This window comes from Phoca vitulina, unplaced genomic scaffold (assembly GCF_004348235.1).
Source record: "Phoca vitulina isolate PV1807 unplaced genomic scaffold, GSC_HSeal_1.0 scaffold44, whole genome shotgun sequence".
Taxonomy (NCBI): domain Eukaryota; kingdom Metazoa; phylum Chordata; class Mammalia; order Carnivora; family Phocidae; genus Phoca; species Phoca vitulina.
The window spans coordinates 4,373,352-4,387,148 of record NW_022589747.1 but is presented as its reverse complement, the minus strand read 5'-3'; the positions used below and the strand labels follow the sequence as shown (position 1 = coordinate 4,387,148).

Below are 13,797 nucleotides of genomic sequence, written 5' to 3'. Positions count from 1 at the left end.
TCTGGGTCATTGGATCTTATGACTAAAACAATTTCGCATTCGGCTCTTTTCAGCCGGACGAGATGATTCTTCTAATTTGATGCTTCTCAAAAATCTTACAAATACCCCATAATCTCAGGCGTGCCCTTTATACCAACAGTGACTTTTTACTGAATGCCCTCTCTGGGCTAGGCTTATTCCTAGTGCTTCATGCGATCCTCTTTCAACCTGCAAATAGTTATGAGGGTTGACTGCATTATCAATGACTTTTCTTATCGCTGAGGAACCTGGAGCCAAGAAAGGGAGCGTATCGTGCCCAAGAGCGCAAGCTAACTAGAGGCAAGGCAAGGATGAATTCCACCAGCTCATCTGTGACTCTTGGTTTGGGTTAGAGTATCCAGAGGTTCATCTTGCAATTATCCTTACTTTAAAGACAATCCCATTTTGCAGAGACACCGGCCGCCCCAGCATCGGTTGGGAATCATCCTGGCATCTCTTGGCCCCTGGGGTCAAATCCTCCTTCGAGCCCAGGTCCCTGTCTGTCTGCGGCAGGAAGCCCACCCTGCCCAGCTGACAAGGCTGATTGTCTGCAATCTGTGAGACCCAGACAGCACCATGGCCTGGTGACCGCCGCGGGGCCAGAGCTGTGGAGGGACGCTGCGCCCCTCCAGGCCATAGTCCCAGCTTCTAGACGTCAGCACGGTGACGGGCAACAGAGTCAAATGGCAAGTCATCCTCTGAGCTGGACAAACCGGGCCGGAAAATGGTCTCTTAATTGGGTTTGAAAGCTCTTGTGGAAGAAAAGCCAATTGCTCGCCGCGTGTGTGGTAACACTTGAAACACCCAGAGGAGGAAAGGGCGGTTCTGGCCCCTGAGTCACTTGTCACCAGCATTTCCTTCTGCTTCGTAGCCAGCTTGCCATGGCAACCTTTGTCCCTGCTGCAGTAAAGCTAAGATGTCATTACACAGCCTCAGTTCCAGAACAGACCCCCTGCTCCTCTCTCCCGGGCAAAGCTCAGCTCAGCTTTCCACAAAGGGCCGGAAATCTGCCTGAATTCTGACGTCAGGGCCAGAGCCTGTGGGCTGCCCGGGAGCCCCTGAGCTCTGGAGACTCCACTGAGGATTTCATTCTTTCGTTGGGCATTGTATGGGTTCAGTCACTTTTGGCTGCGTGAAGGAGGGGAGCTTTGTCTCAGCACATGGACAGAGCGGAGAGGCAAACCCCATAATGAATTAGCATAGCGATTCAAAGCCTTTCCTTAGCAAGTGGTTCAGGGGAGAACAGATCTTTGGGGGTCAAGGCCACAGGCAGAGGGTGGGAGGTTAGGGAGGGGGCTGCAATCCCACGTGGGTGTTGGGGACCGAACAAGGCAGATGATTCCAGCACTCAGAAGCTGTGTCTTTCGGGAAGCTTCTCCTGGTTCACTTCCGATGAGAAGGATCCAGTGGATCCAGGACACACACACTGTGGGGCACAGGAGGAAGCCCAGGCCACTGGAGTGGGAGGTCCAGTGCCTGCCCTCAGGGAGCTTGGATTCCCTGTGATGGCCCATTTAGCCTTGCCAGCCCTGTTTCTTCACTTTGCTATATGAGCGCATGCAACCGTGTCTGTTCGCGGCAGGAAGCCCACCCTTCCCAGCGGACAAGGCTGATTGCAACAATCTGTGAGGCCCCAGACAGCCCCGCGCGGTCACCAAGCCCACGTCCAGAACCTTTGTTCTAATACCACTTCTACAGTGATTGCTCAAGACAAGATGGCCTGAAGAAGTGCAAAACCCACCTCACAGGCCAAATTAAGAAGATCGTATCGTGTATACTTGAGTCCATGCATTTGAGCTACAAAACTCCCAAGTCAATGTATTTATGTTCAAACTTCACCCGCCTCCCTGTAGGATATGTGTTGGCTTAAAAGAATGAGTAAAAGCATCGAAATGGTAAAACAGAAGAGGAAATCAGGATCGCTGAAGGGAAAGGAAGATGAAATGTTAACGGGGGAGGTTGAGCTAATGATTTTCTTGTATATTTCTCTGCAAAAACCCTAAAATCTTACAAATCTCTCATACTCGACCAAAATCTACCTTCTTTTATTTTTTTCCTTTCTAATGTTAATACTGTCCCGCTCCTGGGTTTCTTCTAGGATTTACTTAAGATGCGGTGATCGTGAGCGGTGGTGATCATGAGCAGTGGGAAGGGGGGACATGGCCATACATGTGGGGACCCCCCCCCCCCCCCCGCCGCCTGGAAGGCAGCTGGGACTCCCTGCTACCCCTGCCACTTGCTAGCTGCTCACCTGGACCAAGTTAGTCCCTCTCTTGCTGGGCATCCATTTCCCACCTGATGATGACAGAATTAAAAAACACGGTTATTTCGCAAATTACAGGGGCAGGCATAGTGAGGCGGAATCCACTTCCTACGCACAGGGCAATCAGCTTTGCAGCTTCAGATTCCTCTTTTAAGAAAAATAGGGACGCTAATGCCTCCCAACAGTTTCAACATTGATTCCTTTGCTGCCTCTTGAAGCTCATCGCGACCTTTTCTTCGATCCAGGGAAGTGCCAGCGAGGCCACTCTGGTGGCTTTGCTGGCCGCTCGGACCAAGGTGGTGCGCCACCTCCAGGCCGCCTCCCCGGGGCTGACGCAGGGCGCCATCATGGAAAAGCTAGTGGCCTACTCATCGGATCAGGTGAGTGCAAAGCCCCACTGAGCCTCTATGATCTGAATCCTTGTTTTGTGTCCAGTCCAATCCAAACAAAACCATGCGGCGTTTCAGACATTTCCACAGCCGTGCTTGGATGTGGGTGTTTGGTATTCTGTCAGTGTGCATGTGAGTTCATGCAGGTCCAGGGGGGTAACCCGCCAGGGTCATGGGGGGAGCGCCTGGGGAGCTTGGAATCCTGCACCTCCTGTCGGCCATTGGGAGCCACAGCGGGATCCAGACCCCAGGAGAGAGTCGAAGAGGAGACAGTGATGGTGGGAGCCACAGGGCAGAGAGGGGCACCTTCAGTAAGAGCTGGCCTTCCTGGGAGGCCCCGAGACACAATGGATCCACCATCCCACAATGGTGCCGTGTCCTTGGCTCCTTTTCTCCAGAAACCATGTGCTGAGCGTGGCCCCCAAGCGGCCTAAGGCCCCATGGTGAGAGGAACCCCCAGATAAGAACCTGGGTGTGCTCACTCTGCTCACTGCTTGCTCACTAATCTGAAAAGCGAGATTCCACAGAACCCGAGACAACACCGGGAATGAGGTGCAGGGGGGACGCAGAGGGCCTGCAGCACGGGGAGCTCTCTGCAGAGCGGGGGGCTCACGGCCACTGCACACGGCACGCACATGCATGCAAGAATCTAACTCCGATGCCTTCCTTCCAGGCGCACTCCTCGGTGGAAAGAGCCGGATTAATCGGAGGAGTGAAAATAAAAGCCATCCCTTCAGATGGCAAGTTTGCCATGCGTGCTTCTGCCCTGCAGGAGGCCCTGGAGAGAGACAAAGCAGAGGGCCTGATTCCTTTCTTCGTAAGTCGACCAGGCATGTTGGGTATGGGCCCCTGGGAGTCTCCGAGCCCTGCCTGGGCCTGGGGCAGGGCCCTGCGTGCCGTGCTGGTCACAGGCTCTGCGGTACTTGTGTGGCCGTGTGACCACTCCTTGAGGGAGGCTGGAGCAACACTCCATTTAATTTTCCGTCCGCCTGCCTAATCCCAGAAAGAAGGAAGCAGGGCACCCGGCCCGGGGGATCCTGATAAGCCAAGAAGTCTTATTTCTGCTCCTGTTAAAAGTGACACCAGGTGATCGTCCCTTGACTGCCCTCTGTGCCAATGTAGATGCTCTGTCATGAGGAATGGATGATGGACCAGTGAACCAAATTAAAAATAAAACCCAGAAGGCCTCACCGCCTAGATCAGTATTCTTAGCAGATACCAAGATGCGTCATTTGCAAGAGATGTGTTGCAAGCAATTATCGGTAAAATATCTAACTAGACAAATAGCACCAGGTTTCTGCCCATCTTGTGCACAAATGGGCATTTTCCAGTGGGGAGGAAATACTTGGTGTTGCAACTAGAGCGGTTAGACATGGGACACACCCCATGAGGCCACTGTAGGATGCAATGTCGTGTGTCATGACAATTAACAGTGATCTTGGCACTAGCCTCATGGTGTTCAACCTGGCTGCACACCAGACATACCTGGGGAGTGTTGAAAATATATTGATGCCCAGGCCCTGCCCCAGTTACTTTTACCAGAATTTCTGGAGAGGGAGCCAGGCCTTAGAAGCTTTTCATAGCCGGGGCGCCTGGGTGGTTCCGTGGGTTAAGCGTCCGACTCTTGATTTTGGCTCAAGTCATGATCTCAGGGTCCTAGGATCGAGCTCAGAATTGGGCTCCGCACTGGGCGTGGAGTCTGCTTGAGATTCCCTCTCCCTCTGCCCTGCCCCCCCCAAATAAAAAAATAAATAAATCTTAAAAAGAAACGGAAGCTTTACATAACAATTTCAAGATGCTCATGTGCCTCCTGAACAGTCCTCAGTGTCTGAGCGTTTCCTAGCTGTTAAGAGCAATCTAGGTTTGGTAGACTTTTATGGGCCACGTGTTACTCATGCCCACTATTTTTTTAATTTAAGGTTTAATCTTCGAGACAAGCTTTTTTTTTCTCCAAAAAAATTGTTCCTATCAATGCAAATGAACTACCCCTCATTGAAAATCTAACTTGTGACGGGGGAAGGCATGGAGGGTATGGTTTGATACAAAATTTGATCCTGATTTATGGAGTTCCCAGGGGGAATCCAGATCATCTACCAATAATTACACTGTAGAAGGATGGAGAAGATTCAGATGTAGCTCGTGGGAGGAGCTGATGGCCAAGGCAGGTGTCTGCCTGCGATCAAGGCTGGCCCAGAGGTCATCTGAGTCACCCTGTCCTGCTTCATTTCCCTGTGTTGCATGACACCCGTATTTATTTGTGTATTTGTTTACTGCCTCCTTCTTCCCACCGTACTGCAAACTATGTGAAGGGAGGGTCCGTGTAATCAACGCATTATCCCAGCTCCTGGAACCTGCCCCTTACACTTAGCAGACGCTCAATAAATATTTGTCAAAGATTTGGAAGGGAGATCATTCTTGTTAGAAAGACTACCTTTAAAATTCCCACATACAATTTCAGGATAGTTTGAAAGGATTCTATTTAAACGAGGTAAATATTTTTGAAGCTATACCAGCAATCTTCTAAGACTCATTAGAATATCCCGCCTAAGGAAAAATAAATATATTAAGACGCACTCTTGCAGATTTGAAGAATGAAAGCAATGGAATAGACCACATAAAATGATGAGAAGATTTCATTTCATAAAACCTACAAAACTCATGGGACACCTGGGTGGCTCAGTAGGTTACTTCTCTGCCTTTGGCTCAGGTCATAATCCTAGGGTCCTGGGATCGAGTCCTGAGTTGGTCTCCTTGCTCAGCGGAGAGTCTCCTTCTCCCTCTCCCTCTGTCTGCCACTCCCCCTGCTTGTGCGCGCTCGCTCTCTGACAAATAAATAAAATCTTTAAAAAAAAAAGAACCACAAAACTCATAAACAAAATAAAAAGACAAATGTTGGCAGGAAAATAGAATGTATATTATAAAGTAAATCTTAGAGGAGGCTCACATCTCAATAAGCAAATAGGCAACATTCCAGTGGGAAAACAGACAAAATACAAAAACAGTTGGTTCCCCATTCAATCACAGCAAAGCAAGAACACAAATCAGTTTCCATCTTCTAATAACCAAGGCCGTGCAAATCGGCTCTTGAGAGAGGCATGCGAGCATCCCAGCTGTGGGTGTAGACATACCCATGACTTCTTTTGTGGCCGGCTAGGTTTCTCTTACGTAGTTTAAGGTTTTAGTAGTCAGCCACGCTCACATCTAGAATTGTCCAAACTTCTGCAGAATGACCCATGTATCCTTGAGAGATGCGCCCTTAGTCTTCTGCTTGAACTGACGTCCCTGCAATGACATCTGGTTTCCATTGGTTAGTCAGTGGTCCCGGGATACATTGTTTCCTTTCCTGTGTACCTTTCTGTTCTCATACTTGTATCTCTTATAGGCAGTAGGCCCTTGTTGCTGGGTTATTGTTTTTGTCTTTTCATCTGTTTATAAATCCAACATGACAGTTTTTCTTAATTTTCTCCATTTACCTAAGGAAATTATTGATACATTTAAATGCATTTCTACAATCTTACTATTTGTTTTCCATCTGGTCTGCCTCTCATATGATGGTTTTTCTAGGCTTTCTTGTCTTAGACTATCAAATGTTTTATGTTATTCCATTTTCTTCATTTTTAGCTTACGAGCTTTATCTTATTTTATTATTACGCCTCCCCTCCCCCTTTGTGCTATTATTGTTATATATTTTAATTCTACGTATATTTAAAATCCCATGAGACATCGTTATTTTATATAGCCGATATTTATTTATATAAATCTCATATTTCTCTTTCCGCTGATCTTTCTTTCCTGCATTTTCTTACTTTCATCTGGGATCATTTTTTTTTTCTGTCTGAAAAACTGTCTTGAGAATTTTGCACTTTGATACAATTGCCTCCGTTCTTATTTTTCTGAAAATGTCTTTACTTTGCCTTCACTTTCGAATGATATTTTTGCTGGGTCTGGAGTTCCAGGGTGGACGGTCTTTTCTTTTGGCAGATTAAATACATAAGCCCATTGGATGTCGGCTATCAGTCTCAGAGTGGCTTTTAGGCATGTAGTGTGGAAACATGACTTTTTCCCTCTGGCGGCTTGTAGCATTTGCTTTTTGTCTTTGTGTCTAGGCGGTTTTAGTAGGATGCAAACCAATTGTTCCTTTGTGCTGATTCTCCTTGGGTTTCACAGAACTTCCAGAATCTGTGATTTGTCATTTCTTTGGGGAAATCGTCAGTTGGGGAAGTTCTTTTTTTTTTTTTTTAAGATTTATTTATTTATTTGAGAGAGAGAGAGAGAATGAGTGGAGGGAGGGGCAGAGGGAGAGGGAGAGAGAGAAACTCAAGCAGACTTCCCGCTGAATGTGGAGCCAGATGAGGGGCTCAGTCTCACGACCCTGAGATCATGACCTGAGCCAAAACCAAGAGTCAGATGCTCAACCAAGCTACCCAGGTGCCCCTATAGTTCTCTTAAAAAAAAAAAAATCACTGAATAGCATTCCATTGTCTGGATGTACCTATCAAAGGACATTAAGATGCACCCATTTCTGAGTCAGGGGTTTTCCAGCACCACCAAGCAATTAACTCAGTTCTGATACTGTTTACCAGGAGACAGCATTAGACCCCGCAGGTGAAGGCTCAGTCCTACAAGACTGCCCCACTTCAGCTGCCACTTGTCACTCCAGGTTGTCACGTGATCAATGGCTATAGATCAGAAATTCCAGGGAGCCCCGTCCTTGGGTTTGATTCCTGTGTTAGAGCAGCTCACAGAACTCAGATACACATTTGACTTGCTAAATCACTGGTTTGTTATAAAAGGATATAACTCAGAAACAACCAGATGGAAGAGATGCCTGAGGCAAGGTCTGGGGAAGGGGTATGGAGCTTCCATGCCCTCTCCTGGTGCCATTCTCTCCAAATCTCCACTTGTTCACCAGCCTTGAAGCTCTCCAAACCCCCTTTGGGGTTTTTATGGAGGCTTCATTACATAGGCACAATTGATTGAATCATTGGTCACTGGTGATTGAACTCAATCTTCAGCCCCCTCCCCTCCCTGGAGGTCAGGGGTAGGGCTTACTAGTTCCAATACTCTAATAACAGGATTGGTTCTCTTGGCAGCTAGCCAGCATCCATAGGCAACAGAGCAGCTTTCCAAAAGTCACCTCATTAACATGACAGAAGATACCTTTGTGGCCTTCAGTGCTTAGGAAATTCCAAGGGTTTTAGGAGCTCTGTGTCAGAAATGGGGACAAAGACCAAATATGTATTTCTCCTTATAAATCACAATATCGCAGACATCTTGGTTGTTTCTAAGTTTTGGCAATTATTTAAAAAGTGCTATGAACACTCGTGCAGATTTTTGTGTGGACGTAACTTTTCACTTTGTTTGGGTAAATAAACAGGAACACATGTAATTGCTAGAGCATATGGCAAGAGAGAGTTCAGTGTTAGGAGAAACTGCCAGGTTCTCTTTCAAAGCAGCGGTACCATTTTGCATTTCTAAGAGCTATGAATCACAGAGTTCCTGTTTTCCCACATCTTCACCAGCATTTGGTGTTGTCAGTGTTTTTGATTTTAGCCATTCAAATGGATGTATGGTGGTATCTAAATGTTGCTTTCATTTGAGATCCCCTAATGATGTATGCTGTTGAAGGTGTTGTCATAGGCTTATTTGACATTTGGATATCTTCTTTGGTGAGCTTCAGACCTTTTGCCCATGTTTTAGTTGGATTGTGTATTCTATTACTTTTTATAATTTTGGATATCAGTCCTTTGTCAAGAGTTGCATTTTGCAAATATATTCTCTCAGCGGGTAACTTTTCATTCTCTGAAATGTCTTTCATAGAGCAGGAGTTTTTAATTTTACTCAAGTCCATCTTATCAATTTTGTTCATTCATGGATCATGCCTTTGGTGTTGTAGCTACAAACTCATCCCCGCACCCAAGAGGATATAGATTTTCTCTTGTGTTATCTTTTAGGAGTTTTATAGTTTTACATTTTACATTTAGGTCTATGATCCACTTTGAGCTAATTGTTGTGAAGGGTGTAAGGTCTGTGTCCAGATTCAGTTTTTTGTTTTTTGTTGTTTTTTTTCTTATGTGAATGTCCAGTTGTTCCAACACCATTTGCTAATGATAGTGATACTGGTAAGAGGGAGAAGGATGTATTATTATTTACTATTATTTATTATCCCTTTTGCCCATTTATGTGCTCCTTCATTAGAATGTAAGACGTCATTTACATTAGAATTTATATTTTAATTAAAGTTAAATATGTACGCAGCTTCATAATCAATTAGTTCTGTGTGTCTTATAACCGCAATACTGAAAAACAAGGGTTTACTGAAAGATCTGATCGTCCTCACCAAGATGTCTCCTTACCAAAGTCAAAGCTCTAATGTCTCTTAGTGTTTTTTTCCCTTCATCTTTGAGATGGAAATCCAAATGTATGTATTAAGTAATACAATGATGTAGAGAGTTTTAGGGATGGGGGGGAGATCGAATTTCATCTCTTCTTTCCGTATTATTTTACAAAGTGTAAACTTTTGTGGTCTTCCCTCAGGAATCCTTAGAAGATAAATTTTATTGTCTTTAAGTATTTTTTATAGAATGTCGTATTGAAAACACATACATATTCATCACATATTCACACTTCTACACAAAGGAAGGACGATCAAAGCATGCGTTCATGATTTGGTGGTGGGATTTCAGAAGGCAGCAAAGCATTTCACGATGGCTCTGTGCCCGCCAGTTAGCGAGAACTTTGAAATGAAGCAGCATTGGCGGGCATTTCAGAGTGGCCAAAGGCTTTGTCGGGACGTTTTATATATGTTATTGGGAGGCATCTACCCTGACTACATTTTATAATCCTTGTTAGTGGGCTCTCATGCAAATGGTGGACAAATTCGTGGGCTCAGCAGCAGGTGCCAGATACCTCCACTTGTTATATTTCCAAACTTATCATGATGGGCTATGCAACAGTTGCAGGTTCATTCGCTTAGTCATTCATTCACTTGGCAAACATTTATCGAGCACCTGCTGCATGCAGGGCCAGCGGGCCCTCCAGGGTCTTATTGGTTAGATAGAGACACGAAGCGAACGGTCGCGTACAGCAGGTGCAGCGTGATCTATGATACAAGCAACCCAGCAGTTCCCACGACCGGAACGTGGGCATCAGGGAAGAGTTGCTGCAGGATCCACAATCTGGAAAGAGTAAGGGATGCAGGCCGAGGGAGGGGGTAGCGGGGCCCTTTGGGCAAAGCACTCCAGGGGGAAGGAAATAGCAATGAAAATGGATGGTATCCCAGGAACCTGAAGTGCTAAGAGGCTCAGAACTTGCTAGGGCCATGAAGCTGGCAGGTGCACCATGATGGGATCCCAAAGCTTCTGCTGCACGTGCCATGTTGCACTGCTGTCCACGGAAGGGCAGGGAGAGAGCAAATGGGAAGTCTTAGAAGCTTCGAGAGTGCCCGGAGCGTGAGTGAATGGAGGGATGTCGGAGGTGGAGGTCGTGGTGAGGAGATCATGCAGGGACCAGCATGAGGAAGATGCGCTTCTTCCTGAGGGCAATTTGCAGTCAGTAAGGGAGTTTTAAATGGAAGAGAGACATGATCTGATTTGTATTTTCAAACACCCCTCTGGCGGCCGAGGGGCACAGGGTGGGGCTGTGAAGCCCGGTGGCAAAGCATGCCTCTGGTGATCTGTCCATTATAATACAGGCCTAAAACTGGGTGACTGTCTTCATTGTGCATCAATTCAAAGTTACCCTATAAAAATAACAGGGCGCACTCGAGTGGCTTCACTGGGGCGGGGTGGTGGAGCTGCTGTCCTTCTCACGTCCTGTCTTACTCATCCTTCAACCATGGCAAGTGATCATTAGCAAGTAACCACCCACACGGGCAGCAATCGTGACTTACTGTAGAACATTCCTTATCTGAAAAATGGAGTTCCATCGAAATCTGGCTTGGCCCACAGGAGTGTATTTGGGATGTAAAAGTTATTCATCACATGTGTCGGGGCAGAAAAACGTGATTAATGTTAATAATAACTGGCAGGTGGTTAGTGTGGCCGACAGGTGAGTGGGAGGCAAGACAAGAAGCAGGAAATGAAATATTCTGGCGATTGGTGGAGGATGATGATGGCAATGGGTATGGAAAGAAGGGACTGGATTTAGGAGGCATTCGCTAAGGAACTGGGGGCCAACAAAGCAGCAAGTGAGGGACAAGCGCAGGAGGACTTCCCAAACTCGGATGATCCCCAGTCCACCCCCAAGCTCGGAGATCCAGAGAGCCCAGAAACGGGAGCAGCATGGCGTGGGGGAGACGGTGCTGAGCTCATTTTTGCAGGAGTTGAAGGTTTACACATCTAAATAGGGATGCCCCCCAAGACAGCTGAGTTCACCTGGGAGGGGAGGTCTGAACCAGACACAGGTGTGGGTCCCATCTGAGTTTGGGTGGTCCCAACGTCGCTAGGAATACACATGCAGCCCCCTATGGTCTGCTTGGGGGGAAAGAGGCCCCAGGAGGAGCACCAACAGATAAAGCTGTGTGGAGAGAGAGGAAGGCGATGGGGGGTCACAGGGGAGCCACACCAGAAAGCTGGGGGCCACACAGCCAGGAGGGACACGACCTGAAGGCTGGACATGCCCCGTGATCTCAGGATCCGGACAGGCCTTGTGTGTTTTGCCAAGGGGGGGCAATTTGGGACTTCAGTAGGAGTCGATTTCCTAGGGTGGCCAGTGGTGGAATCCGGATTCCCCCGGGCTCCTGTGGGAATGAGGAATGTGGGAATGGATTCATGTGTAGGGGGGAAAGGGAAGCAAGGCCAGTAGCTGTAATGCTGGGTGTGCAGAGATGAGCCCGAAGTGTGTTCACGTGCTCAGTAAAAAGGACAGTTGCACGTATTGATGAGAAGACCACTCACCACCAGGAGGAACAAACCACTTTTTTTATTTTGGAAGATTGGGCACCCAATGGATATGCCGCTATGGGAATGTCGTCCTAAAGACCAAGATTGCAGCAAATGTTTGAGGGCATGTGTGACATTCTGATAGAAGCCACGGGCGTGGGCTAATCCCCTGTGTCAGAGCACGAGGAAGGCCCCCGGGGACCTGTGAGGGCTCGGTCCCTTTCCTCACGGGATGGTTCCTGGTGGGACGACACGTGTTTCCGGGTCTTCGCACTATTTGGTGAGCACTATGCCCGTGCAGGGCAGAGGGTGTGATTAACACGCTGCAGGGGATCAGCGAAGGCTTTGGCTAAGAGGTAACGCTGAGCTGTGTCCCAGAGGACACACGGGCAGCGCTCATGGGCTCAGCGCCTTTCTGGTTGAAGAACAGAGTGTGACAAAGGTACAGAGATGTGAGAGGTCACAGGAGGTTCGAGGACATGCAATAGGTTTGTTATCTTACACGAGTCCCTCAGCCAGGGGCCTCTCAAGCCCGAGAGGGAGGCCGGGCTCAGACCTAGAAGGGCAGCAGCTTGAACTTGGACGTACTGCCCACTCGTTCCCCTAAAAGTATGTATCTAGTGGTTATAGTTCTGCATAATACCTGCATGCATAATTCCGAGATGTGGACCCATAGCCTTTATTATACTCATAAAGGGGTTACAGACATCTCAAAATTCAAGGCCCTCTGCAGAGAGCGAGGGGCCCATTTTGGCAAGTTTGAACCGGGAAAGGTGAATCTTGGCCCCTCCCCGGACTTGCGTGGGGCTTCTGATAGTTCCTCTTTCTTCCCCGTGGTGGTTTGCCGCCCCGAGAGCCAACCTGATCGGGTCAGGCCACAGGCAGAGGGAAGTGCCCGCAAGGTGTTCATCAGAGCCGTGGCAAGGAAAGCGGGGGTGGGGGGGCAGCTCTGCTTCCAGAAGGGCAAAGGGGATGTGTGCCTGGGCCGCAGACGCCCTGCAGGCTCTCGGGGACGGGGCGCCGGCACCGTTCCTGCCCTCCCTCCCCCTGCACAAATGTGATTAGGGCCCTGCAGCCCAGCCCAAATCAGGTTAGCGTCAATGAGCTGAGCCGGGGTAATCAGACCCCGGAGTAGAGCAGGTGCTGGGCTTGAAAGAGGCTTCTGAGAATTAGAACAAGCTGACTGCCGCCGTCTACAACACAGCGCGCAGGGCCAGGCGGGCATGTCCTCCCTGCCAGCCAGAGCGGCCACTGGCCTGGCCCAGGGCCCTGGGTTCTTTCCTCAACTAGCAAGACAAGAGTTCATCACACCGGGGTTCACATGATGGTCTGCTCCCCGCCCCTGTCCCCGTGTGTCCTTGACCCACCTGCAGGGTCTCATTCAAGTCAGCTGCAAAGTCCGGATCATAAGAATATCCAGCTCGTCGGGCTGTTGTGGCAGCTGAACAGAGTCTGCAAAGCCCCGGGCCTGGGGAATGGTCCCTGCTCAGAACACATCACCTGCTCTGCTCTCCACTGAGCCTGCGCCCAGGACGACGAGGCAAGATTTTAGTTTTTACAGAAATGCTCCGTGCTCAATATGAAAACATCGAGAATGGAGGTTTATATGATAAGATCCAAAAATCTCATCTTAAGAGATGAGCCGTATTACTATTTGGTGAACATCACCCTAGATACTCTCCTGTGCACACATTCATAGGTAGAAAATAATTTCAACAAGAGGGTATTTAATATATGTGTCATCTTTAAAACACATTATTGCCTTTATTTCAATTAGAATTGGAGGAAAATCAGAGGAAATTGAAGGAATTGCTGAATAATACATAGGTCATTCCTAAGAGATTCTTAAAATTGAGAAAATAAACTATAAGCCAATATTAAGATGGTTGAGGCATTCTGTAGTTTTTTTATATCCTTTTTTGCTATTCTTTTAATGACTTAGGAAAAGCTTTCTAAGAGTCTCAGGCTCTACCTACCAAGCCAAGTGCCTTCGATGAAGCATGTTACTATTCAGTTATAAATCAGGAAGAAATTGCAAGTACCAAAGAAAAATCGCATACTCACTTGGAGTCCATAGTGAGTCATCTTGTCAGAATGAACCAATGCGGAGCGTGTGTGAGGCTGGTGAGGGGGAGGCATGCACAGCGGGGTGGGGGGGCAGGGGGCTAAGAGCATCGAGGACGCTGAGGTATGGAGCATCTAGACCCGGTGGGACCTAGTAGGCTGGGCATTTGTGCCGTAAGTG

At 47.9% G+C, this 13,797-nt stretch overlaps 1 protein-coding gene across 1 annotated transcript in view; it reads left to right on the top strand.

The window, feature by feature from the left end:
• The window catches only part of DDC (dopa decarboxylase), an 82,259-nt gene that overhangs the window by 28,480 nt on the left and 39,982 nt on the right, over window positions 1–13,797 (top strand). The window contains exons 6-7 of the mRNA XM_032430527.1: window positions 2,527–2,661; window positions 3,344–3,487. Of these exons, the coding sequence (XP_032286418.1) occupies window positions 2,527–2,661; window positions 3,344–3,487 (279 nt within the window). The remainder of the gene's footprint in view (window positions 1–2,526; window positions 2,662–3,343; window positions 3,488–13,797) is intronic.